We start from the raw sequence: 27811 nt of genomic DNA, 5'->3' as shown, positions 1-27811 counted from the left end.
CTTGACTAATGAAAAAGTGTTGTGTGGATCCAGGTAAGATCGTCCGTTTTGCGCACACCAAGGAACGTTGTGCTCTTCGCTATCTCCACTGCACAGTCATTGATCCGAAATGGCGAGTAGCCGGCCTACGCTTTCCTCCAGTCCATAATAATTTCTTTTACGGGTCAGTGAACGATATGTATTTTTAGATGTTAAGGAAATCAAGATATATTAATAGAGGAACGTAGCACTGATGTAAAGTTAACCCTACTGAATGGTGAGATGGGACCGAGCACCATTTCGTACGATCAAATACAGTATTTGCTGCACAGGCGTCACATTAAGAGATGGCTGACGAGACAAAACCTTTCTGACGTCACTGGAAAGCGCTCTATGTGGCCAGTTGCGGTTGCTGGGTTGCTCACGAATTTCTCGCTTCTCCATTGGTTGAGACCAGCCGCCCCAGAGTTCCTGGCGTTTCTTGTCGACTGAAGCCGCGGCGGAGATTTGCGTCTCGGTTGTCGATATCTCCCACCATCTGTGGCCAACATTACTGCGTTCGGCGGCCGCGACCTGACTTAAATCGGGAGGGGGAAAGAAGATGGGAGTCCCAGCGTTTTTCCGCTGGCTCAGTCGGAAGTATCCGTCCATCGTGGTGCACTGCGTTGAGGAGAAGGTGCGTGTAGTGAGGCCTTGTTTCTTAGCCTAGGCCTATGTCAAGCTCCAGCCACTCTGCCGCTCCCTCCCTCCCCCAGCCTCGAAGTCAGCGCTGTTGACTCCGCACCGAGACCACCTGCGTTGTTGCTCTGTGTTGGAAACGGACCAATTTCCAGGGGTGGGGGCTATTTCCATTGTCTTGTGGTCGCCGATAAAATCGAGGAAGCTCAAGTCACGTGGTAGGAAAGCCACTGGGACTCCTCCTTCGTTTTGTCACCGAGGTCCCCAAACTTTTCCTTACTACCTTCAGTTATCAGTACCCCTTCGGTGATTTATAGTTTGAGTCCGCAGATACAATTCCAACTTAGAGATCCCCGGTCTTTTGTGCCTGCCGCGAATACGTAGCTTCCTCCACCTTTCCAGTGGCTTATTTATCTCCTTTGAGTGAAACTCTGGCAACCTTCGTACCTGTTGTTCTGCAAAGTTCAAAGTACATATGTCACCTTGATTCATTTCCTTGTGGACATTCACAGTAAATACAGAGAAACAGTAGAATCAATGATCACAAGTTGTGCAAAAAACAACAAGCTGTGCAAATACAAAAAGAAAAAAACCCAAATAAAATAATTAAGAATATGAGATGAAGTGTCTTTGAAAGTGAGGTTGTGGGAACATACAAGGGTTGGGGTGAGTGAAGTTTTCTGTCTGGTTCAAAAGCCTGATGATTCAGAGGTAATAACTATTCCTGAACCTAGTGGTGTGAGTTCTAAGGCTCTTGTACCTCTTTCCTGATGGCAACAGTGAGAATAGAGCATAGCCTGGATAGTTGGGGGTCTTTGATGATGGATGCTGCTTTCCTCCAACAGTGCTCCTTCTAGATGTACTCAGTGATGATGGACTGGGCTGTATCCACTACTTTTTGTAGGCTTTCCTATTCAAGGGCAATGATTGTTTCCATACCAGGCTGTGATGCAGCTAGTTTCCACTGCGCACCTGTGGAAGCTTGTCAAAGTTTTAGGCCCTTTTAGACATTCTCAGGTCATCAAAAATGCTGCATTTATTTTTTAAACATTGCTCGCATTAAAATTGGTGAAAGGTGATCAGCTTAGCATAATTTTTCTGACTTTCTTGGTAGGACTTTTAAGGTGCACAGTGCACCTTGTTTTTTTATGCACTTAATGGGGAGAATGTGGGATAATGAATAACAACATTTAGGGAAGCATAAGCAAATCGAAGTTTGGTATAAATTTAGTGGAAGGTAGTGTCTAACTAGTTTTAAGCTTTTTTTAAAGAGTTAATGTAACAGGATGATGAAGGTAGTGTATTTGGTGTAGTCTGTGAATTTTAGGCGAGGAAATAATTGAAACTCCATCTGGCAGGTTTACAGAAAAGTAAAAACTTGTGCGATTTTAAAAGTGAGTCATGAGTTCGGTTGAAATTGATTAGATTTAAGTGTGGTTGATTGAAACTCAGTATCAGGTCCCTTGATTTTTATTATGTGTTGACTTGGTCTCAAATGTAAGGTCCATGGTAAAGATGTTTGCTAGCGATTCCAACATCGGCATTATAATGATTAAAAAAGGTGAAGGTAACTGGACTATTTGGGGGCAAATGGGACTTGGTCTTGGAAAGTCTGATGTAAAGCATTTGGAGCAGACACACAAGATGAAGAAAACGTGATCTATGGTTAAGCAGCAAGGAAGGGAATTTTACTTTCACTTTGAATTTTGGAATATTTGTAACTGATCCTTAAAAGTAGTTGGCCTGAAAGGCAAGGTGTTTAAAGAACGTAAGTGGGGTTCTCTGGTCACTGGGGGTGGTGTTGAGTGAGGAAGTCCTGGATTTATTTGGAACTGATTCAGCCACAAGTGGAATACCATCTCCAGGACTGGCTGTTGTAATAGTGCAGAGGAGACTGAGGGATTGAGACGTGACACCCTTTTGGAGAGTTTGATTAAGTTTGAATTGGTTTCTTTGAAACAGAGGAAAGGGTCAAACTTAAATCTGAGAGTTCTGTGGATAAACTTTGGCTAATGGGACAAAAAAAGAACTAGAGAGATTGGGTGTAAATTAATTGATAGAAGGATAGGCAGTCTGTTATTTGGGAGGAAAGGTCTTCAGATCAGTAGGAGTCTGAAATTTAGTACTTGGAACAGAAGGCCCAATCCCCCTTTACACTTGAATAGTGTGTAAATAACCATTTGAATGCCTGTAACCTAGAGGAATACAAATGGAAAACTGAGAAGAAAGAGTGAGCCAATTCTTTTTTTTGGCAGTAGTGAATGTGATCATCTTAGCGGCCAGTTACTAGCAAAGATTTCAGTGCCTCTTATCTATTGGTACATGTTAGAAATTCTATCTTAAATAAAATCATAGCGTAGGTCTAGGAGGCCAGCATTTTTGGATTCACAGCTGATAGTAGTGATTTAAAGATTACAATGTAATTTGGTGTGGCTTAAATAGATTCTGTATTTGACAACTATTGACCTTGGACTTGTAACAAAAAAAAACTGAATTAAGTTACTATATGAACGGTTATTGATATCAGTATTTCTACTCCAAGTTATTAGTGATCAAAAGGAAAATTGGATAATCAAAGGAAAAGGTAGCTGTCATGTAGAGACAGCAATCTACTAAAGCACACCCACAGCCATTTTGACTGATTTCTTTCTGCTCTACTTTGTGTGAGGACACTCATTTCTCTGGATTGTCACTTCCTATTTTAACTGTACCAGTTCTCATGCCAGTAGATCCTTTTCCTCATTTGGGACTTCCTTACCACCTCGGTCAATGGGACGATTACAGTATTTCCTCCAGTTCTTTTAATCCTTTTCTTTAATGAGAAAGTTAGTTTCAGGTCTTCATCTTATACCCTCTAATTGACAAATCACAGAAATTCTAAGATTCAGTAATAAGGAAGTTGATAACAAAAAGAAAGGTCGAAACTTGCACTTTGATGCTGTCAATAAACATGTTTTCCCCTTTTGAAAACATCTAGTTCTTAGGCAAGACTTGGGCTCGTGTCTTGGTCACCTCCAGTAGTTTTCTTTCCTAAGGAATCTTCTTGTTTGGATGTAGGAGATGCAGCATCTGCCTTTTTACCTTTCCCTTCCCACTACGTGGGTTTCCAAATGCTTTCCAAGCATATCAGCAGCTTTCTTGCATTTTCTGTTTGCTTTGGAATATTACCTATTCACAATTCTTTACAATTGGGAAATGAAATAAGGATTGGAGAATAATTGTGTAACACCTCTACTCAAATATGAGCTTGAATTTCTTGATTTTCCATCTCTGCCTAGCTGTCACTTCAGCCTGTGTCTTTGAGAACTTGCTTATTCCTATTGAATGTTAATGCAAGCATGTGGAGGGCCTCTCATCTTTTGCTTGGGCTCATTATAGCCTTGTTGCATTCAGATATTTCAGATGGTTATGCTCTTCCAACTTAAACTTCCTCCAGACTCAATATTTGCTTTAATCTTTTGTATCGTATGTTAATTTGCAGACCTTTTGTTATCCATTCCCACATGTCTGAACCTTAAAACTTGTTTGCTCTTTTTTAATCCTATTTTAATGAAGCATCAACAAGCTGGTATCCTAATTCTGTTTCTTTCTCCATAGATGCTGCCTGACTGCTGTACTTGCAGCATTTTCTGTTTTGATTTCAGATTTCTAGCATCTGCAAAATTGTGTATTTTAGGGACATCTTTGGATTGCTCTGGCAAAGTTTTAGTGCATTCAAGATGAGCTTAGTTATTCCAGTATTTTGTAAGCAACAACATATGAATAACTTGTCTTCCATAATGTGACATCAACCTGTGAATGCAGTGGTTCTGTCCTTTAAGTACTGTACTTTGTATTATCCATTGGTTTCAGTAATTCATTTATACTCATCTACAAACATTATTTTGGTTTTTGAATCAGCATAGTTACTTTGAAATACCTGTTTTGCTTGGGTTATTCGAATCCCATGTGCCTTGTCTAGCTTTAATAACCATAGCTGCCAAACATAACCTGGTCAATTATTTTAAGACAGTTTGTTAATTTTATACCTGGAAATTTGTTCTTGCACTTTGTCACAGCAGTGACTACATTTCAAGATTGGTGACTCTTGAAGCTAAGTATGCAGTCTATAAAATTGAAGTTCTTTTTAAATTTTAAGTTTGTACTCAGTTGATTTTATTGTCACTGACCTAGATTTTATACAAATAAGGAATCACAATCAACTTAAACAAATCCGAAGTTACTGCTGGCACATATGCAATTAATTGAATGGTTCTCTCTGCATAGTTATTCTGTTGTATGTTATCAGAAGTTCATGACACATTGCATTGTGGTTTTTGAATAGCTGGAATTGTGCAGTGTGGTTGAAGGTTATTAGCCCATTGAGCTTGGGTCCAGTGCAAAGTAATATTGGACATGCTCCTGTCGAGTAATTAATTGTTGGGCTTGTAGCACATGCAAGGAGGTCCAGCTGGTTTTATAATCCAATTGTTTTGCAAGATGAAGGAAATGGCATCAGAAGGGAAAAGGAATTTTTATGTGCAGTAAATGGTCCTATCAATAAAGTATGTTTTAAGTTTTGAGTGTCAGTGGAGTAATTTTTAAAATTTGTTTTCAAGTTATTTTTTTTTATTGCACATTTGGCTTCATGACAGCAATCACTAATCACTCCTACTTGTAATGTTGAATTTTGAGACATTTTGATGTGGTCTGTGTGATATCATTCTCTCATGCAGCGATTAAACCAGTATCTATGGAAAAATGGGCTCGTACTTACCACAAGTGCAATGCACTGCAGTGGCAGATTTAAATGTTAACCGCAAATCATGTGTAATTGAGTGTGTTTGGTTTGGTATGGACATCACATACAAAAAAGACATGCTTACCAGAATGCTGATTTAGTTTATTAAACTGTGAAGCAAGTGAGTCAGATTAAAGCTAAGTATATTGGGGTGGTGGTGAGTTTGCTCCAGTCACACATGTGTGCACATCACAAAGCAAAATTCTGAAATGAGCTGGAGGTCAAGTACCATGTCCAAGGCCAAGCCACTGCTTGTGATCCTGTGGGGTAGTTGCAGCAGCTGGAGAATGAGACTAATTAGACCACTGGGCTACAGCAGTAGTGCAGGCAGTGAGCCAGATTGACAAAACTCATAATAACATTTTTGTTGCATCCTTTGAGTATTAATTATTTGTTGTAATTCTACAGTTGTCGATTTCTGGATTTATTCCCTTTCATTCTGATTTCCATTAGCTTAAGCTACAGGACTATTGAAAATGTTTATCCCCATAACAGGTTCTAGGTCCTGCCCATCATGACACTATAGGTTTCCCCCGCTATCCGAAGGTAGAGCGTTCCTATGAAACCATTTGTAAGCCGAAATGTCGTAAAGTGAAGAAGTAATTACTATTAATTTATATGGGAAAAATTTTTGAGCATTCCCAGACCCAAAAAATAACCTACCAAATCATACCAAATAACACAAAACCTAAAATAACACAAACATATAGTAAAAGCAGGAATGATATGATGAATATACAGCCTATATAAAATAGAAACCTTGTATGTACGGTGTAGTTTCACTTATCAAATTAGGGAAGACAGTGAGCCAAAATTGATGTGGTGGGAAAAAATCGGCACATACACGCATGCGCGAACAACTGCCTGCACAAGCTTCACGGTCATGGTAGTCTTTCTTGCCACAGGGGTCAGTGCTGGGCCTGCAGCTGTTCATGGTATGTATTAATGATCTGGAAGAGGGGACCGAGTGTAGTGGAGTGAAGTTTGCTGATGACACTAAATTGAGTGGAAAAGCAAATTGTGCAGAGGATATGGAGAGTCTGCAGAGAGATATAGGTAGGTTAAGTGAGTGGGCAAGGGTCTGGCAGATGGTGTACAATGTTGATAAATGCGAGGTCATCCACTTTGGAAGGAAAACTGAAATAACAGATTATCATTTAAATGGTAAAAGACCACAGCATGCTACTGTGCAGAGGACCTTGGGAGTGCTTGTAGATGAATCACAAAAGGTTGGTTTGCAGGTGCAGCAGGCTATCAGGAAGGCAAATGGAATGATGGCCTTCATTGCTAGAGGGATTGAATTTAAGAGCGGGGGGGCGTTATACTGGCACTGTACAGGGTACTGGTGAGGCTGCACCTGGAGTACTGCATGCATTTCTGGTCTCCTTACTTGAAGAAGGATGTACTGGCTTTGGAGGCAGTGCAGAGGAGATTCACTAGGTTGATTCCAGAGATGAGTGGGTCAGACTATGAGGAGAGATTGAGTTGCCTGGACTGTACACATTAGAATTCAGAAGAATGAAAGGAGATCTTATAGAAACATATAAAATTATGAAAGGGATAAATAAGATAGAAGCTGGAAAGCTGTTTCCACTGCTAGGTGAGACTAGAACAAGGGGACATAGCCTAAAGATACAGAGGAGTAGATTTAGGATGGAGATGAGGAACTGCTTTTCCCAGAGAGTGGTGAATCTGTGGAATTCTCTGCCCAATGAAGCAGTGGAGGCTACTTCAGTAAATATATTTAAGACAAGGTTGAATAGATTTTTGCATAGTAGGGGAAGTAAGGGTTATGGGGAAAAGGCAGGTAGGTGGAGTCCATGGTCAGATCAGCCATGATCTTATTGAAGGATGGAGCAGGCTTAACAGGCTAGATGGCCTACTCCTGCTCCTATTTCTTATGCTATGTTCTTAAAGGGGTGGCATGGTAGTGTAACGGTTAGCGCAAAGCTTTATAGTACCAGCAACCTGGGTTCAATCTCGCTGCTGCTTATAAGGAGTTTGTGGGTTTCCTCTGGGTGCTCTGGTTTCCTCCCATAGTCCAAAGATGTACTGTTTGGTAGGTTAATTAATCATTGTAACTTGTCCCATTCTTAGGCTAGGATTAAACTGGTGGATTTGCTAGGTGGTGTGACTCAAAGCGCCGGAAGGACCTGTTCCACACTGTTGACAATATATAAATAAATATGCTGATAAGGAATTACATTCGGCCCTCCTTATCTGCATGCGTGGATTCAACCAACTGCGGATCGAGAAAACCTGGAAGTGCTCTTCCAGCACTTGTTGTTTGAGCATGTACAGTTTTTTTTTCTTGTCATTATTCCCTAAACAATACAGTATAACAACTATTTACATAGCATTTACATTGTATTAGATATTATAAGTAATCTAGAGATGATTTAAAGTATACGGGATGGTGTGCATAGGTTACCATGGATCGGGAATCGAAAAAAAAAACCCGAAAGTTCTCCTAGTTGGAACAGGTACATCCAGTATTATTTAGCATCAGTTGGTCAAACGTTTGTCTTAGTGTATAGTATATATTTTACCTTTCAATGCATATAAAACACAAGAAATGTATTTACTTCAATAATTAAACCACTGCGTTGCTTAGTTAATAATTGTAGCTTTCATTGGGGGCAGGGCCTTCACATGCTCCATTATTCTCACTTTATCCTTTAAAATTGTTCTGATCATTGACCGACTGTAACCTAACGCTTTTCCAATGACAGATGGCGTTTCACCTCTTTCCGGTCACTTTATTATTTCCACATTATTATCAATCGTGATCATTTTCCGTCAACGGAACAGAAACAGCAGCAGCCACGGGCGGCGGTCCCAAGCTCTGCCAGGTCCTAAAGTTCACTGTACTGAGATTGGTTAAATAAGGTCCCGAGCTCTGCAGGTCCTAAAGTTCACTGTACTGAGATTGGTTAAATAAGGTCCCGAGCTCCGCAGGTCCTAAAGTTCACTGTACTGAGATTGGTTAAATAAGGTCTGGAGCTCCGCCAGGTCCTAAAGTTCATGGCACTGAGACAGGTTAAATAAGGTCTGGAGCTCCGCCAGGTCCTAAAGTCCACAGTACTGAGGTTAAATAAGGGACTTGAGCATCCGCTTTTTCTGGTATCCACGGGGGGTCCTGGAACCAATCCCCTGTGGATAAGGAGGGCTGACTGTATAATTAAAATTCAAGTACAAACAAGCAGAGATGAACTCTGTTCGCTGAATAACAGCAATTTATATAATTCCGTGTAGCCTAACATTCCAAGGTGCCTATTGCAACATAACCAAATCAAACCTTTCCCTGGGCTTTATTAGGCACCTGAAAACAGATAAACAAAAGCTTGTTTGAGGTGATAGATTTTAAGCGATGTTGGAAGAAGGAAATAAGTGGAAAGGTCCCTGGAAGTATTGAGTGCTTGAGGCTTTACCTGTGGTGGAGTTAAATGTGGAGGCCATTGTGAGATGAAATTGTTGGAAGGCTGAAGTCAATTTGAGAGGGAAGAGTGAGATCACGGTGATATGGGGGAAAAATAGCTAAATTGGATATAGGTTCCAGTTCAGACATCAGCCATGTAATGCTGGATACTGAGCACAAATCAAGATGCTGGTTGGTACTGGTCATTTCACCCCACGGACACATCTGTAGGAGATCCTTGGATAAACTTTATTTACTACCAAATTAGAGGCAAAGACAGGAATGCGATTTGATTTTCTGTTCTTGCCACCTGAGTATAGCTGTAAAAACTTCCCAGTTCAACACTTGTCCTCCGCAAAACTCATTCCTTTTCTTTTTGGTACACCAGCTATACAATGTATAGGATGCAGTGCAGCATCCCCCAAACTGGAAATGTCTGACTTCTGCAAGGACCATGACACTAAGAGCATGAGATCAAGTTCTCCTCCAAATCGCATTCTGTCAGGATATAAAAGTATTGGTTGTTGTTTGGAAGTGGGGGTGGGTGGTGATGCCCAAGCAATACTATGGCATTGCCTTTGATGTTCTGATTCCATTGTACAAATAGGCAAATTTTCTCAAGGGTAGGTAAGAATAAGAGTAATTGATTGCTTCACCAATGATACCCACATTCTTTGAATTACTACAAGAACTAAAACAGACTTTAATGGAAGTGCTTTTTGAGTTCTGTTATTCTTTGTGTCAAGTGATACTTGGCATCTTTCCCCTCTGAATATCCAAACTCTAATTTGAAATTATTTCCCTAACAGAGGAAATATTTCTTTTGACTATTTTGGTTCTTTTTAAAAAACATGCTTTTGATATAATTCCTTAAGCTTCTACAAGCCCAGTGTATGTTTCTATTCAATTAACCCGAGAATCATTCTGAAATTTGTGCTGCTCTCTCAAAGGCAGTGTCTACTGAGGTGTGTCCAGAACTGAAGGTCCATATTTACGTTACGCCCAACGAGAGCTTTGTATAATTATAATGTAATTCTGACGCCATAGCATTTAAGGCCATTTCAAATCAGTTAATTTTTTCTATTAGATTTTGTATTTGTACTTAGCTCACTAAATTCTGACTTTCGGTGATCAGCTTTATTTAAAGAATATTTCAAGAATATTCCATGTGTATTAGGTTCAAATTGATGACCTTGTTAACTCCTTGTATTGAACTCCAAGCTACCACCCAACTCAACCCAACAATGATCTATTGCAGGCCTTTTCCCTTCCAAGCTATTTACTTGGCATTAATGAATGGCTTTAGCACACTTTTAGACAATATTTTGTGCAGATGATAGGCCTGGAGATGTTTCTTGCTTGTCTTGTATAAAAAGTCTGCCACTCGAAGTGGTTAGAGGCAGAACTCATCTTATATCTATTAAAGAAAGCAAGATTATTAAACAGTGAGGGTTGTTATAATTTGGACAAGAAAGCCAAATATTTCCACTCAGCATCTGACATTCAGTTTGAAGAGAATTTGATTACTGACAGGGCACACCACAATCATTTCATGCTATATTTCAAGGGCTACAACTGCGCCATAGGTAGGGTGGTACATGAATGTGATGCACTGTAATCTTGCTACATCATGTATACTTTTAATGACTTAAACAAAACCAAGTGGTCTGGTAGTTTTAAAATAGTTTAGGAAGTATGGCAATGATTTTATTGAAGACTGGGATGAGTGTGCCAATGACTAAGTGGATGGGAAGTCTGCCCTCTAGTGTGAGGACCTTAAGAATTTAACTCCTGTGCATGATCTCCACTCTTTTGGAATGTGGCTCAGTGCATCCTGGGCCAGGGATAGATAAAACATTTGGTACTTGAGTGGGGAGAGGAATAATTTCTACAGATCAGTGCATAACTTTAGAAAAAGGGGGAAAAGAACCTTTGAAAGGCCCTGACTGCAGATTCTTTGTGATGATCTCAGTGCCAAAACCAGTCTTCTAATAAAATGTTACATCTTCAATTGCCTCTGCCTGTTTGTCACTCTTGCCAGTGTTTTTCTCATAGTTACCCACTGATGTAAGCGAGCCCATTCTGCTCCTTAAATATTCATGATACCAATAATAGATTGATGTCAGGAGCTGTCAGGATAATTTGTACTGACCATCATTACTAGAAGCATGCTTTCTTGAAATCTGTTCTTGTGCTTTAGTGAATTGTTTGTGACTAATTGCTGCCATGTTCAAATGATTCACTAATGTTGATGAAGGTAGTTTGTGCGTTGTTATCACGTTTAGGAAAGTGCTGTAAAGTACTGGTCTGAAATAGCACTCTGGGCATGACTTTTTTACTTTCAAAATAAACTACAAAGCAAAACCACAATTTACTAACTTTCCTGTTTTCTCCTAAATATACTCAGATGAATTGCTGAATTGGTTTGTGCTGCTCAGATATGCTTGGCCACTGGGAGCTTATTACATTGCCTGTTGCCCATTGAATGCAGAATGTGTGGTAACCCTGCTTAGAGCTGACTGAATTAGTTCTGTTGTGCCCAGGAATTTATCTTGAATGCCAAATGAATTTTCATTCATGTTTCCGTGCTGTAATTGTTATATGGTTATTACTCACTTGTCCTGATGAAGAGTAAAAACCCAAAACATCAACTGTTTATTTCCCTCTATAGATCTCTCCCTTGGTGAGTTCCTCTAAAACTTTGTTTGTGGTGTTCAAGATTTCCGGAATCTGCAGTTTATGTGTATGTTGCACTATAATCTCTTGTTTAGTCCGTTGTATTGGAGAAACATCAAGTCAAGTCAAGTCAACTTTTATTGTCATTTCGACCGTAACTGCTGGTACAGTGCGTACTAAAAATGAGACAACGTTTTTCAGGACCATGGTGTTACATGACACAGTACAAAAAACTAGACTGAACTACATAATAAAAAATAACAGAGAAAGCTACACTAGACTACAGACCTACACTGGACTGCATAAAGTGCACAAAAACGGTGCAGGCATTACAATAAGTAATAAACAGGACAGTAGGGCAAGGTGTCAGTGCAGGCTTCGGGTATTGAGGAGTCTGATAGCTTGGGGGAAGAAACTGTTACATAGTCTGGTCATGAGAGCCCGAATGCTTCGGAGCCTTTTCCCAGAAGGCAGGAGGGAGAAGAGATTGTATGAGGGGTGCATGGGGTCCTTCATAATGCTGTTTCCTTTGCGGATGCAGCGTGTAGTGTAAATGTCCCTGATGGCAGGAAGAGAGACCTGGATGATCTTCTCAGCTGACCTCACTATCCGCTGCAGGGTCTTGCGATCCGAGATGGTGCAATTTCTGAACCAGGCAGTGATGCAGTTGCTCAAGATGCTCTCAATACAACCCCTGTAGAATGTGTTGAGGATGGGGGGGGTGGGAAATGGTCTTTCCTCAGCCTTCGCAAAAAGTAGAGACGTTGCTGGGCTTTCTTTGCTATGGAGCTGGTGTTGAGGGACCAGGTGAGATTCTCCGTCAGGTGAACACCAAGAAATTTGGTGCTGTTTACGATCTCTACCGAGGAACCATCGAAGTTCAGCGGGGAGTGGTCGCTCAGTGCCCTCCTGAAGTCAGCAACCATCTCTTTTGTTCTGTTCACATTAAGAGACAGATTGTTGGCTCTGCACCAGTCCGTTAGCCGCTCCACCTCTAAGCTGACTCGTCATCATGATCCTATTAAGGGAAATTCTAATTTAAATCAGTAGCTTTATTAAATTAAGGGGTAATTGTATGAAAATTTAAAAAACCTATTTTTATATTTATGATTTTATTCAATCTTGTGCAGGCAAAGGAAGTCAATGGAGTCAAAGTTCCAGTGGACTGCAGCAAGCCTAATCCAAATGAAGTGGAGTTTGATAATCTGTACTTGGACATGAATGGCATTATTCATCCTTGCACACATCCTGAAAACAAGTAATGTTAATGTTAGCTTTTATTTCTGTGCCTTTCTCTGTTTCTTTCCTATTACAAAACTCTGATCTTTGTTTTGAATGCATCTTGCAGGCCAGCTCCCAAGAATGAAGATGAAATGATGGTGGCCATATTTGAATATATCGATCGTTTATTTAACATCATTAGACCGAGGCGCTTGCTTTATATGGCAATAGATGGAGTTGTAAGTACTATCTTTCCATGTTTGAGAGCTAAGTTAAATAAGGTTTATGGAAGTACCAACTGATATTTGATATTTTCATGCCAGGGTATTTTCTTCAATGTATTTGGTGTGATGTACTTTAAAAGTAGACTCTACTGAAAGTATTAGAGAAATTAATATTCATACAAAAATACCTTATTCCCATTGATCTAGATCTGTATGGGTTTAAAAGTTAAGGTACCAGTATGAAAGACTCCATGTTATAATCAATATGTGACCTCTTCCATGCATTACTAGTAACATCAGAAATAAAATAAATTTTAAATTTTATGGTAAATTCAGCTAAGAGGTTGACAATATAGAAACATATTTTATGTCTTTTTTATGTGTTAAAATGTGTCTGCAACTGTCATTTTGTCAATAAAGTCTGGAATGACAAGATATCTAAAAAGTGTTTTGGAATGCAAAACATTTTATAACACGTCACCTTTTACACATTATTATGCCAAAAATTATCTCGTCATGTTGTAGGAGAATTTGGATTATGCTGTACAACTGATTGTGGCAGTAATTGTTGCGGAGATGATGCACAAAAGTGAAATTGTTGCTAAATTATAGGAAGTGGAAATACAGTCACCATTTAATTTTTGCACACATGCACATCTATTGCCAAAAGAAAATATATAATCCAAACAATAGTACAACTATATTAATTAATAAATTTGGTAGCCTTTAATTCACAAACTTTTTTTTGGTGGGGGATTTATTATTCAAATTTCAGACTTTTGTGTAGTACAAATTGTGATGGTATTGGGTTTGCTGACTGAAGTTTAAAACTCAAATGAAGATCTTAAGCCCTATCCAATATAGATAGATACAGTGTATCCTCATTAAAGGGAAGTTGTACTGTAACTACCCAATCCTCAAAAGCTAGCTCACTTCCATGTTTATCCTTCATGGTGAGTTTAGCTGCCAATACCCATTAATGAGTGTGGGTATCTCCCACCAAGGAGGAGATGCTTCCAGCCAACAATGTAGTTCGTTCATTCTCAGTGCTAAAAGTTTAAATCCAGACAAAATTGTTAAAACACATTGAAAACTCAGATCTTCTATCTTATAAAAGATTTCCAAATCACAAACCATTTCTAAGACAGAAAGAATTTCTGAAGCACAGGCACAGTTCCTGTAAGCTAAAAAGACATACTAATGAATTTGTCGCAGAAGTGAAAGACAGAGCTATGGATTCTATTTCACACCATGTTTCTGTCATTCTTCATGATGTTCCTGACCATTCCTAATAAACCTGACTGCACTCAACATTTATTCTGTTTTTTTTCTCCCACTTGGATGACTTCACACACATGATATTTTTTCAGATACCTTTTCACACAGGTGGTCTAAAAGCTTCTGGAGACAGAGTGCCCCAGTACCACAATTAAAGCTCGAATGCTGACTTCATGAGTAGCCAAATCTTCCAACTATTAATAAATAAGTTATTTGATACTCTAAGTGATATCAATCTGGTCTGTAAATAACTTAGCCTTGATACAAGCCCAATTAACATAACATTTTTGGCTTAATCAGCTTCTCTTGAGTAGTTAGCCCAGGTGCTATGGGCCAGCAAGTCTGCTGTATAGACAATGCTGTTTGTAAAGCTGTCCTTTTAAATTCAAACTGATTATTGCTTGCTATTTACATTAAGAACTGAAAACTTGGTCCCATTAGGACAGAAAGCTAAACAAAGAATACTTAGTTGGAATTTTAACTTAAAGACAACACTTTGATCTCTCGAAATGTCAGCTGCTGTGTTTAGAAAATTGAGCTTGGCAAAAAAAAGGCTAGGCTCCCCTAGCCCTGGACAGTGAATGTCCATCTCAAAATTAAAAGCCTAAATCAGTTGAATGTTTAGTGGGTCACAAATTTCCATGGAAATGTTTTTTATGTTAAAGAGATCTGAACTATTAATTAACAATTATAAATTGTATTCTAAACTTGTTGAACTTGATTTGACTGAACAGTTAATTTGGTTTCAAAAAGAATATTTCATATGTATTCAATTCAGTTGATTCTAAGTAATAGAAGCTATGATGAAAATTAAATACTGAATACTATATTGTACTATTTTATGGTAATTATATATATGCTATATATCACTATATCTGACTTCAATTACTTTGACTCTGAGCGCCTATCCCTGTGACCTCCTTATCTCTTAAGCATGAACCTGTGTGTCTCAGTTGTGGATTTACTTGATCTTCACAGTAATAATATACAACTAATAATACAGACAGTGCGTGGCACAACTGTATCCAAGGGATGTCAGCTTATAAAGTTGATAGTAATCATAAATAATTACAGCCAAAAGCTGCAAGTTATTCAGCATAAATATAATACAATAGCTTAAGTAAATAAACCTCTTTCCCCACCTTTTACTTGCTTGAAATGAATGTAACATATCTCTTAAAAATACATACAACATTTTCTAGGCTCCCCGTGCCAAAATGAACCAACAGCGATCCAGACGTTTTCGTGCATCCAAAGAGGGAGTGGAGCTAGCTGAGGAGAAGAACAGAATGAGGAAAGAAGTGCTTTCTAAAGGTATGCTGTAATTCTGTTTTACGCAATGAAATCTGGAGTAGGCCATGTCCACAACATCAGCTCCATCATTTAGTAAATGACAACTTGTCAATGATAGTTTTAGCCTCAGCTTTGAACGTCCATCATCTTCTGTAATAGAGATCTTAGCAGATTCCCGCTCAAATCATTGAATTTCTCTTGAATGCATCTGGAATGGAATATTCCTACTCTGTCACTGAGTTGCAAGTTCTCTGTCTTGAGTGTGTAGCTCATCAGCATCTAGACAAATGCTCTCAAAATCTGCTGGCTCTCATGAGTTTGCCTTTTCTATGAATTCCAGTAGATCTCATACTTAAATCTCTTCTCATAAGACAACTAACTCTCTTAAGCAAACTGCTCATCTGAATTGATCGTGGTATTTCACAAACAACACCCAACTAAATTGGAAATGCCCCATGTATTTCTATAGTTTGCTGCTCTTTAATTTGTTCCACAGTCATACTGTGCACGTGTATTCAAATGTGCATATGTATGTGCACCCATATGTGTGCTTGTTTATACATCCACGTGTGTATGCGTGTAAAGAGAGCAAAAAATAATGAGTTAGTTAGTGTTCATGTGTTGGTTCATGGTCCATTCAGAAATCTGATAGCAGAAGGGATGAAACATTTAGTGTGTGTTTTCAGGTTTCTGTACTACTTCCTTGGTAGTAATAAGAAGAGGGCATGTTCTGGGTGATGGGGCTCTTTAATGATGGGTGCTGCCTTTTTGAGGCATCGCCTTTTGAAGATGTCCTCGATGCTGGGGAGACCAGTGCCCATGATAAAGTTGGCTGAGTTTGCATCCCTCTGCAACTCTTCCAGTCCTGTGCAGTGGCCCCTCCATATCAGATCGTGATGCAACCAGTTTCTTGTCCAAACCCTTGTAATTTGCTACTGATGGTTGCATGTATTTTCCCCCCTGTTTGATACCGATCCCATTTGCAATGGCAACAGTTAGTCAAGCTGTAAAGTGGAAATTAATGTGATGAAACTGAGTATCAAAACAAAGTAACTAGATAATTCCATAGAATTTTAGGAAATAAATATTGAATACATACTGTGATTTATTTATTTTTGCATTTGCAGGTGGACATTTACCTCCAGAGACAGTAAAAGAAAGATTTGACAGCAACTGCATTACTCCAGTAGGTATTATTTCTTAGAGAATGGTCATGAAATTTCAGCGTACAGATTTTCAGATGTTAATGTTGAAATCTTCATTCTAGGGAACAGAATTCATGGACAACCTGGCACAATGCCTTAGATACTACATCGCTGATCGCTTAAATAGTGATCCTGGTTGGAAAAACTTAACAGTAAGTGTTCACTAATTTTACTTTCAAAGTTAATTTATAAAATGCACTCGTGTAAGAAAGCCATTCAGTTTACTTGTCGTACCAGTCAAATTCATCTGGCAGTCTTCATTCTTCTTTACTTTGCATTTGTGATGCTCTTTAAATCAGAAAACTGACTATAAGTAGCTTTGCTATTCAGTAAGATGGCATTTATTGACCCATGGTCACTGCTGAAAAGGCCTCTACCCTAGGGGTAAGATGTGTTATACATTGTTATAACCTTTCTTCATTCTAACTTACACCCAAGTGTGCAGGGAAAAAAACCCAAAATGTACAAACAATAAAAGTAGGCAAATAGCATTCAGAACTGACGTTTACAAAAGTGAGTCTGCACTTTGGTAGGTACAAGCCACAGTTCAGTGCAGAAATGAGCAAACCTCGCGGAGAAGCGAACTGAAGTTCGGTGCAGAGTTGCATAAAACTCGTGGAATAGTGATTGAACAGGTCTGGACAAATGCTTAAATCATTCAAAGCTCAGGTCATTCCTTGCTCTCGGACCTTGGCCCTGCTGCTTCAATACCCTCTCGGGCCGGAGCCCCACCACCTCAATTCAGTCCATACCCAACTTTTCCAATTCGGCTCTGCGCTTAAATGTATCACACCTCGGGTCTTTCCTTACCCTCACGCCTGGGCCCAGGCGCTGTCACCTTGACTCTGCATTGTCTCTGCTCTTCTCACCTCAGTTCTGCTGAATCGAATTGCTATCTAGCCCACACCAGCCATTCCCCACTCTCTGGCTTGGACCCCGTGCCATCGATTCAGCCCGTACACCCCACACTGCAACCATTCTGCACCTTCAAGACTTCATTTCCCACTGCAAAAATGCCAGGTGGTTTAAAAGCTCAACTCCAACAGGGAAGTTACAGTCTTTTGTTTGTATTGATCGTTTGCCAGAAAAAATGTAATTAATGAAGTATTTAGTTGTTTTATTTGCCACCAGCAAGTAGTCATGGACCTTCACCAGCGCCATCTTAAGCTGGTTATTAAATATGATTGTTAGTTTGCCTGCTTCTGAGCCAAATGGTTGGCTTCACATTTACAGTGCAGAAAATGAAGCACTGGTGTTTGTGGTGGCAGTCAGCAGAGTGATGGGAATGTGCTTTGTAGTTGATGCAAAAAGAGCTTACGATAGCCTTTTTGCCTCTCAGGTAGTGACCTTTAACTTAGACACGGAGTTATTCCAGGTCTCCTGGCCAGCATCTGTTGTGTTCAACCAATGGCTATTGAAAACCATTACCTGGTTGTTAATAAATTGTTGTTTTGTTGAAACTTGGTGTGTGCAAAGGTTGCTTGCATTTAGCTGAGGTGTCCACGGACCTCTCAATTAATGGTTGGAGTCCATGACATATAAAAAGGTTGTGAACCCCTGTTTTATACCAATTCCATTGACTAAAATACTTCAGTTTGTACAAATCGCTGAACATCTGCAAGTCTTCTTGAAATGATTGAAACTATCATTATTTTGTTGGCAAATAGCAGTGGAAATACCACATGACTATAGAGTCCTGCATTTCCAAATGATCATTGGAGTTCATTTGAAAACTATTTTATTTTTCCTAATAGGTTTTGCTCTGATACTATATCTTCCACGTTTCCTTAAACTTCTGTTTCCTTAAGCTTAAAAGCTTAATGACTATGTTAAACTTCCTCTTTGCACTATTGCCATGGCTTGCCTTTTTCTAATTGAGCTATAAAACCTGTGCACCTCATTCACTTCCCACCACACTGATAAGTTCCATAACTGCACAAACCAAATAACTAAAATAGACTGGCACAATACTGAATTTCCATTAGAGCATGCAGTCATTGCAAGATCCCACAAATGTCAACGTCAATTTCAATAAGCCAGTTTCACTACTTGTGTGGATTTTCATGCATTTGGGCTAGTTAGAGTGCAGAATCAGAATTGGGTTTCCGATCACTGTCATATAGTATGTTATGAACTCTCTTGTTTTGCAGCTGTAGTACAGTGCAAAACAAAAGTATAAATTACAGTAAGAAATAAAAATTACATCAAATAGTGCAAATAGAGAACAAAAATATTTAGGTAGTGTTTATAGTTTGATTCAATGTCCATTCAGAAATCTGATTGTTTCAGGCTCCTATATGTTCTGTTAGCTGCCATATAGCATCTAAACAAATTATCTTGAATCAAAATCATTCATTTTTGTTTTTTGTCTGCCTAGCCATTTTTAAACAGCTGGTACTAAATTTTAACTGGCTTTCAAAAATTACAGCAAACTTTGATCAGTACTATTCATGGCTGTTTAAAAATGTTGCACGGTGCTATCAATGTTTTGAATTGTGTACTGCTCCCAATGGTTATTTGTCTTTTACAATAAAATATCTTCTGTGGACTGGTAATCTAGCACCAATTTAGTTTTTGTTGGAACATAACTATTTAATTCCTTTTTAAAAATTCACTAGGTTATTTTGTCAGATGCCAGTGTTCCTGGTGAGGGTGAACACAAGATCATGGATTACATAAGAAGGCAACGAGGTATATATGTTACACTTTTGTCGGGGTTGGCTTGGGAGGGACAGAGTGAAGAATATAAGAATTGATATTATTTTATTGCAACTTTTAATTTTTATCTTGCAGCTCAACCAAACCATGATCCAAACACTCGGCATTGCTTGTGTGGGGCTGATGGTTAGTAGCTCTGATTCACCTCATGTTGTGAACAATATTGAATTAATTCTGTTAAGAACCACATTTATTTTTTAGTCTTGCCTCATGCAAATAGCTGATAAAACAATCCAAATCCTTTTTTTTTTCCCCCACAGCTGATCTTATCATGTTAGGATTGGCAACTCACGAAGTGAACTTCACCATAATCAGAGAAGAGTTCAAGCCAAACCAGCCAAGACCATGTCCTCTTTGTGGCCAGATAGGTCATGAAATCAATGAATGCCAGGGCTTGCCAAAAGAGAAGCAGGGAGAGGTACGTTGCTGAATTTTTATGATAATTTGCTATCATTTACACTTCATAAATCACTTTAAATATAATAGATAGCTGGTAATAGGAAAGGTAGGTTTCTAACATATGGGATGACTTCTTATTAAAGAAATGGTGGATATTTGAGATTCCCTTCCTGTAGATTTCTAAGATTATGCACATTTCAAGATATTTCTTTTTTTCAAAATTTCCAGACATTTGATCTTGCTCCCAGCCTTTAGGACTTGAGAAAATCTGCAGGCTGTGTTATATACAGTTTTAATTACACATACTTATTCCTCCAAAGAGGGTCCATTTTTAAAATTGTAGAAAATAATGACTATATATTTTTAGATTTGGTTAATTTTTTCCAATTAAGGACAATTTTCTCATCATTCTTCATCTTTGTCTTTTACACCATTGTTATATTTTTCAAACAAATCTCTGTAATCTCTGTTCAGATGAAGGGTCTTCAACCTGTGTTAACTGTTTCGGTTTCTACAGATGTTCCTTGGCCAACTGTTTTGTGGCATGGTAGCATAGTGATTAGTACAAAGCTTTACAGTACAGGTGACCCAGGTTCAATTCCCACTGCTACTTGTTAAGTTCTCCCTGTGATCACGTGGCTTTCCTCCGGGTGCTCCAGTTTCCTCCCACAGTCCAAAGACTTACTGGTTGGTAGGTTAATTGGTCATTGTAAATTGTCCCTTGATTAGGTCAGGATTAAATAGGGGGATTGCTGGCCAATGCGGCTGGAAGGGCATACTCCCTGCTGTATCTCAATAAAATAAAAAAGAATAATAAGCATTTTCTGTTTTTGTTTCAGAATTCCAGCACCTGCCTTTTTAATTTTGTGTTTTTTTTTCCACTTAAAAACTTTATTCATTGCTATGTCACTAACTTTAATCTTATAACTTGCTGCTACTTTCTTGGGCATTAAATATTGCTCATTGCAAGACTGTTTGATTTTCACAGATCGTAAATGCCAAATAAGAACAAGCTAAGTATTATCAAGAGTGATAGTTTCTCAAGCCAGTTTTGCCCTTCAATAAGATCATGGAGACTCTTACCTTTAGCTTCAATTCCCTTTCCTTTCTGGTTTTCCCTATTCTTTGTGACTCCAAACATCTTTTTTGTTCCCTCAACTTGTGGAGAATAGTATGGGACTACATAACAGTATGCACAGGTTAAATGAGCAGGCATAAATAGCAATGGGCTACATAATCCATTTGCTGTAAAACAACATTAAAAAATGAGTTTTTCTGTACTTCCCAACAAAGTAGATAAGCAGAATATTATATAAATAGTGTATTATTATTAAATGTTGCAATTCTACAACTCACTGAGTTTGGAGTTCCATAGATGGACCACACTTTGGGGTGGGGAAGAAATGTCGATTCCACTATGTGGTCTCAAGTAATTCTGTCCTCGTGCTGAAATATTGCCCTTTAATCCTAAAACGTACCACCCTAGGGAATATCCTCATATCTAATCTTCAAGCACTTGATGAATAGTAAATTTTATTGTGAATACTGTCCCAATTTTTCTAAATTGAATATAAACCTCTATTTGATCTGTCCTGAGAAATCAAACATCTCATCCCAGATATCAGTTAGTGAGCCTTCACCTCATGACTTCCAAGGCATGTAGCTTTACTGAACTGTGGATATCTAAACTCTATCCTGCAGCATAATTGTGGTTTTATTGAACCCCCAATAAATTCAAGCAGTCTCCCTGCAGGCTATTTGCATATTTAATCTATAGAGGCTGCAGGTATCTCAGTACAAAACTTACTAATGTCGCACTATTTGAATAATCTATTTATCCACTATGTTGGGAAGCGTGGCAAACCTCCTTCCTTGCTGTGACTTGTATTCATATTGTTTTGCTGTTCGTTGCTCTTCTCATAGATTTCCATTTCTGTGTTTGTATTGTCAGCAAGTATGGATGCGTTTCATTCTGACCTTTATCCAATTTATGAATATCAATTTTAAAAACACTGATCCTTGAAATTTCATGAGCTTGCATATCTGAAAATGATCTTTCTAACCATACTGTATTGTTTGTATATTAACAAATTCTCTCTCATATTCGTATTACACGCTGCCTCATGAGACTTTTTCTGTGGTATCTCATGGCTCTTTTTGGAAATCGGATGTATTACATCCATTACATATTGGCTTCAAAGAGCACTAATAAATATAGGATAACATTATTTGTCTTTCGTAAAAGCTTTGTGTTATAACTTCCTTGGTATTGTTTATTCTTGTTAAACTATATGGCTGTAATTTCCTTTTTTTCCCCCCCACTCCTTGAACATCAGTGTTAAGTTTGTTGTTTTTCAATCCACTGGGATCTTTTCAGAATTTTGGAAACTTTGGAAGATTACATTTAATGCAACCACCATTTCTCTTGTCCATTTTGAACACAGGGTGCAGGATATTTATAAGCCTCCGTTGCTATTTTTAGTGATGTTAATTATTTTTAGTTCTTTAATTTTAATTTCCCCCTTTATCCAACAATTTTTGTGTGTTTCAGCTGGTTTTTGAACATACAATTTGAGCACATAGAATAGGTTGTCTCAGAATTGTGCTCAATTTAGCAGTTTGAAGAACTCTGCTATCCCTGAAAGGTCAAAGAACTATATTTAAGAAAGAAGCGGACTGTACTTAGTCTATTTTGCTATGAATTTGTTGCAGTATTTATTGTAAAATGGTATTTCAAAAGATGCATTTCTTTATAGTCTAATTGTATTATTTGCTGCAAATCATAGTAAAGGACAGTTGGGCCATAAAATTCATGCTAAAATGTGAAACTACATAAAACTGTCTTTGATATAACATCTAATGCTCCTATGAAGCATCTTGAAGACCTCTACAGATGGGCAAAATGTCAAATTGATTGCAGAGCATTCAACTGAATTCTACTTTCCCTCAAGGGATTCTTAATAGCCCAAAGTTTGAGACCATAGATGCCAAAGAAAATCCAAGATGTGAGAGAGAGCAAGCCTGAGGGATCAGCAGTTTGCACTTGGCAGTCTTCTAGTGGGTGGAGTAAAAATAGCTGAAATAACCTTGGTCTTTACTGGAGAATTCTTTTGAATTAGTTTCAACATGTTTTCATTTGTTTCTCCTCAGTTTGATCAGTTTGCAGGCAGTGCTTCTTCTGGTTCGGAAGTTGAGTTCATATTTATCCGATTAATTGTATTGCGTGAGGTAAGTTAATTCAAGAATTATTTAAACTGTTAAAGTATTTGACATTTGGTATATGGCACAGTGATTTTTTATTTTTATTTTGAATTACCAGTACTTGGAAAGAGAATTGACGATGGCAAGCCTGCCCTTTCCGTTCGACTTTGAGAGGAGCATTGATGACTGGGTATTTATGTGCTTCTTTGTGGGAAATGATTTCCTGCCTCATCTGCCCTCACTGGAAATTAGGTATGCTGATTTAAGTATGGAGTATCTTGTGTCTGTTTTGCTGTTGAAATCGGTTATAAATAATCCCCAGCAACCAGGAAGGGAAACACAACAAGTGCATCTAGATCCTGGAGATCCAAGAGGATGGTAGGATCACCTTCAGCAGAAAGGTTATAGCATTCTAAGATGATGGTCTTCCACCATGTACTCAAGGGCAATAAGCAATAGGTTGTAAATGTTTCTCTTTCTGGCCATTGCCAATATTTGAAGCAACAATAAATTCAGTAAATTAATTAAAACAGAAGGTCCTCATTTTAAATTTATGATGTAGGGTTACTGATTTATAGCATCAATGGGAAGCCACAGTTGGAGACCAAAAGCTTTGGCCAAGAACTAGTGCTTTTAAAAGCACAAACCTGCCTGAGCTATGATTCTCTGCTCACCATTTTGCTTTGAGATATTCTAAGCCCTGGGGATATACCAAAATTTTAATCATGCTCCCATCTGTAAGATGAGAAATTTGCATGCTCTGCTCTGAGTTACCAGAGGAATGGCAATGTACTTTGTGCAGAGTTGACGAGTTTTCTTTGATTGTTAATTTCAAATTGATGGCTGCATGTTGTGGGAAGGGCTAATGTTAATAATAGTCTTGTGAATAATATGAATGAACTGACATTTTCTTTTGCAATTAATGTTGAAGTGTTACAAATTCAGTTAGTATGTGGGATCCATGAATACTGCAGTCACATTGAAATCTATTCATATTTAAATGAAAAATGCTCTAGAGCAACATTTCCATGCACTGTGAACATGAGTATTTCATGGATTGCATTGATTTACAGAGTGGGACAAAATTTTGGAAATGTAACAGTTCTGTAATCAGAGTTCAGATCCGGTAGCTAACATCTTGATCTTTAGCAACTTGTTCTTGAAACTGAACTGGGTACTCTACTTACTACTTAGGGAAGGTGCGATTGATCGACTGGTTGGCATTTACAAGAATGTAGTACACAAGACTGGAGTAAGTAAAAACAAAAGTGTTGATAAACAGTGTTATTTCATTCCAAAAACAAAAATCAGATAAAATTCAAAGATTTATCTTCTCTTCAGGGCTATCTTACAGAGAATGGTTACGTAAATTTGGAACGAGTTCAGATGATTATGACTGCAGTTGGAGAGGCTGAGGATAACATTTTTAAGAAGAGAAGAGAGGATGATGTAGGTCGTCTCAAGTTTTGAAATCTATTATATGTTAAGATATGATATTTAATAGTTGTATCTACAGTAAAATCACAATTTATAGCCAACCTAACTACTGTATATGGTAGAAATTATTCTGATATTCTGGCATAGAATTGAGCAGTAAATACATGTTACCAATCAAATGTTAGAAAATCTAAATGAAGTAAGGTTTTTAATGAGTGTAATTGCAGTGGTGGATTTATGTCACAAACAAGAGACAATCTGCAGATGGTGGAAATCTGAGCGACACACAAAATGCTGGAGGAACTTAGCAGACCAGGCAGTATCTAGGAAAACAGTACAGTCGACTGTACTTTTTCCTAGATTATGCCAGGCCTGCTGAGTTGCTCCATCATTTTGTGTGTGTGGGTCGATTAATGTAATATTATTGGCTGCATCATTGTTACTAAATTTGAGTGTAAATTGAATGTCAAGGCTTGAACAGGTACAAGTCTAGGTTCTTTTGTTCGCTTTTCTGGATTTAGGCCATTCTAGTGTGAACACATTTTGAATTCAAATGCAAATTATAGGGCAAAGAATGTTTGGAAGAATTAAACTTCATTAAATAGCTGTTTTTAAATCAGCTGCAGAGATTCACTATGCCATCTGAAACTTTGACAAACTAAATGTGTAGTGGAGAGTATATGGACAGGCTGCATCATGGCCTGGCATTGAAATTCTAATGGTTTTGAACAGAAAATCCTGCAGAAGGTAGTGGATTTGGCCCAGTATATCATGGGTACTGGGCCAAATCAACTATTGAGCACATCTACATGAAATGCTTTCGTAGGAAAGCAGCGTCAATCATCAACAGAGATCCCCGCCACCCAGGTTATGTTCTCTTCTTGTTGATGTCATTAACCATCAGGTAGAAGCTACAAGGATACTAGGACTTGCATCACCAGCTTCAAGAACAGTTACAGTACTACTCAGTTACCAGCCTCTTGAATTAACTACACTCACTTGCCCTATCGTTGAAATGTTCCCACAACCAATGATCTTACTTTAAGAACTCTTTCTCATTATCTCATATTCCTGTTATTTATTGCTATTTATTTTTTTATTTACATTTGCACAGTTTGTTGTCTTCTGCACTTTAGTTTATCTTTCATTGATCCTGTTACAGTTACTATTCTATAGATTTACTGAGTGTGCCCACAAGAAAATGAATTTCAGGGTTGAATATGGTGATGTATATGTACTTTCATAATAAAATTAGAGCCGTTGAACTTGTGAGTGTAACAATGTAAATCTTCTTGCAGGTGTCATTCAGAAAAAGGCAGAAGGAAAAGAACAAAAGGATGAAAGTAAGTCACTTCCAGATTTTGTCACAGAAGTACGTTACATTTTGGATTTCTAGAAGATTAATAAGATCTCAGAAAACATAGATTTGAATGGCTAAAGGTTTCTCAGAATTGCTGATAATAGATGTTTTAATTTTGATTGGATATATTGAAAACATCCAAATATGTCCATCATTTGCTTAACATCTGATTTTTTTTTTTCCCTCAGAGGGTTATAAGTTTTTAAGAATTCTTCAAGGCATAGGTAGCTAGAGTCTCAATAAACAAGAAGTTATAAGTTATTGGGGATGGGCAGGAATTTGGACTGTGATCATATTAAATGGTGGAGCAAGCTTGCAGAGTGTACTAATAGTTTGTTTGTTCATGATCCCCACTTGCCTCACCAAACAGCACATCATCTGAAGGATAATTGTAGTAATCTGTTCCAATAGAACTCGCCCAGTGTCATGCTGACCATTGGGACTTCACTCTATAGTTAACTTATGAGGCTTTTGAAATTCATGCCATTATTGTGGATGGTTGTGTTGGAGTCATGACATTAGTGGAAACTAGGCTGTTGAGTGAAATATTAGCCCCTCTTACCTTCCAGCTTATCAGCCTATGTCTTGCTCCAGCCAGACTTTTACGGGGGAATATACATCACATTGTACCCTGATCTGGCTCCTATTCCTTTCTTTTACTATATTTCATTCTTTTAACTTATTGTTTAACTTCCCACTTGTTTGTTCTCTCCCTCTTACATTATACAAAAAAAAATAGCCTCCATGCTACCACTTGGCAACCTAATTATAAATAACAGCCATGTTTCCCACACACTTGCTGATGACATCCAGCTCTACCTCACCATCCCTTTATTTGGCAAATGTCTGAAATTGAGCCAGCATAGTATCATGAATAATGCTAAGATGAATTTTGGGCTCTGCCTCTCTGACCTCTTTCAACTCTAAACTTGACTCTTCCAGTGCAATCTTAGCTGGTCTTATTCTGTCCACCATGAACCTGAGGTCATCCAAAAACTATGCCACACACTAATCCACCCAAACCCTGATGCACTTGTTAAACTATAGTTTGCTGACCCAGTTTTAAAAAATGGTTCTTTTGGAAGCTTTTCTTCCGTCTTTCCAAATTTCCCATTACTTTACACCTTGGGTTAATGCAATCTCCTCTGGTGTGATCACCTTGGAGATATCCATGACCTTCTGATCATTTTATGAAGTCCATTGCCTGAACCCTGCCACATCTCAATTGTCTCTGCTTAGGCTGCTACTTTGAATCCAACTCTTCCCCACTATTTCATTGTTTTCCTCAATAATATTCCAACGAAACCCCAATGTTTCAAAAATACTAAATTCCAGTTGCTTTGTTGTGCGGTCTGGTGAGAGCTTCTCATAAGTGTCTATACAGGTGAAATTTAGCAATTTATATTCGGGAGGCACCAAGTTTTCTTATGTTTTAACATCGGTAGAGTTGCAAAAATCATGTTTGTAATCTAATGGGATTATCATGGGTTAGTCTGGAAGTTGATAATTTTGGGAAAAACATGATTCAAAAACTGAAAGGACTGAAAGAGTTGTTTTTTTTATTCTTTGGCCTAAGACTGGCTGCACAAAGATTGCTTGGTTTGGTTTGTGCATCTTTAGTGTACAATGCCTTGGTAAAAGTATTCAACCCACAACCCTTTCTTCACATAAATATGTATTACAACCAGGAATTTTGATCAAGTTAACTGATAACTTTATTACATGTTCCTTTTTTCACAGCAGAGTCCCAAAAAACAGGGAACTTTGGGTAAAACATGAAAAACTAAAAATTCAAAAACTGAAATGTCAGCAGTTCAAAAGTATTCATCCACCTTTGCTCGGCACTTAGTTGAACCACCTCTTGCAGCTATTAGAGTCGGTAGTCTTTTTGGATAAGTCACTATCAACTTTGCACAATGCGATGGAACAAGATTTGCCCATTCC

The 27811-nt window shown here is 38.3% G+C and overlaps 1 protein-coding gene across 4 annotated transcripts in view; it reads left to right on the top strand.

Annotated features, from left to right (window-relative positions):
- Window positions 1-428: 428 nt before the first annotated feature.
- xrn2 (5'-3' exoribonuclease 2) overlaps window positions 429-27811 on the top strand; it is a 98316-nt gene continuing 70933 nt past the window's right edge. For 3 of the 4 annotated variants that reach the window (XM_073051368.1, XM_073051366.1, XM_073051365.1), the window contains exons 1-14: window positions 430-655; window positions 12662-12789; window positions 12880-12991; window positions 15457-15568; window positions 16675-16733; window positions 16815-16904; window positions 19371-19443; window positions 19546-19596; window positions 19731-19888; window positions 23020-23097; window positions 23189-23322; window positions 24265-24322; window positions 24412-24519; window positions 25806-25850. In XM_073051368.1, coding sequence (XP_072907469.1) covers window positions 581-655; window positions 12662-12789; window positions 12880-12991; window positions 15457-15568; window positions 16675-16733; window positions 16815-16904; window positions 19371-19443; window positions 19546-19596; window positions 19731-19888; window positions 23020-23097; window positions 23189-23322; window positions 24265-24322; window positions 24412-24519; window positions 25806-25850 — 1281 coding nt within the window. In that variant the 5' untranslated portion in view covers window positions 430-580. Of the gene's footprint in view, window positions 656-12661; window positions 12790-12879; window positions 12992-15456; window positions 15569-16674; window positions 16734-16814; window positions 16905-19370; window positions 19444-19545; window positions 19597-19730; window positions 19889-23019; window positions 23098-23188; window positions 23323-24264; window positions 24323-24411; window positions 24520-25805; window positions 25851-27811 lie in introns of all 4 variants that reach the window. The other variant, XM_073051364.1, reaches the window with a different exon arrangement.

The sequence above is a fragment of the Hemitrygon akajei genome, chromosome 7 (genome assembly GCF_048418815.1).
Source record: "Hemitrygon akajei chromosome 7, sHemAka1.3, whole genome shotgun sequence".
NCBI lineage: Eukaryota > Metazoa > Chordata > Chondrichthyes > Myliobatiformes > Dasyatidae > Hemitrygon > Hemitrygon akajei.
This window is presented reverse-complemented; position numbering and strand designations above follow the sequence as displayed.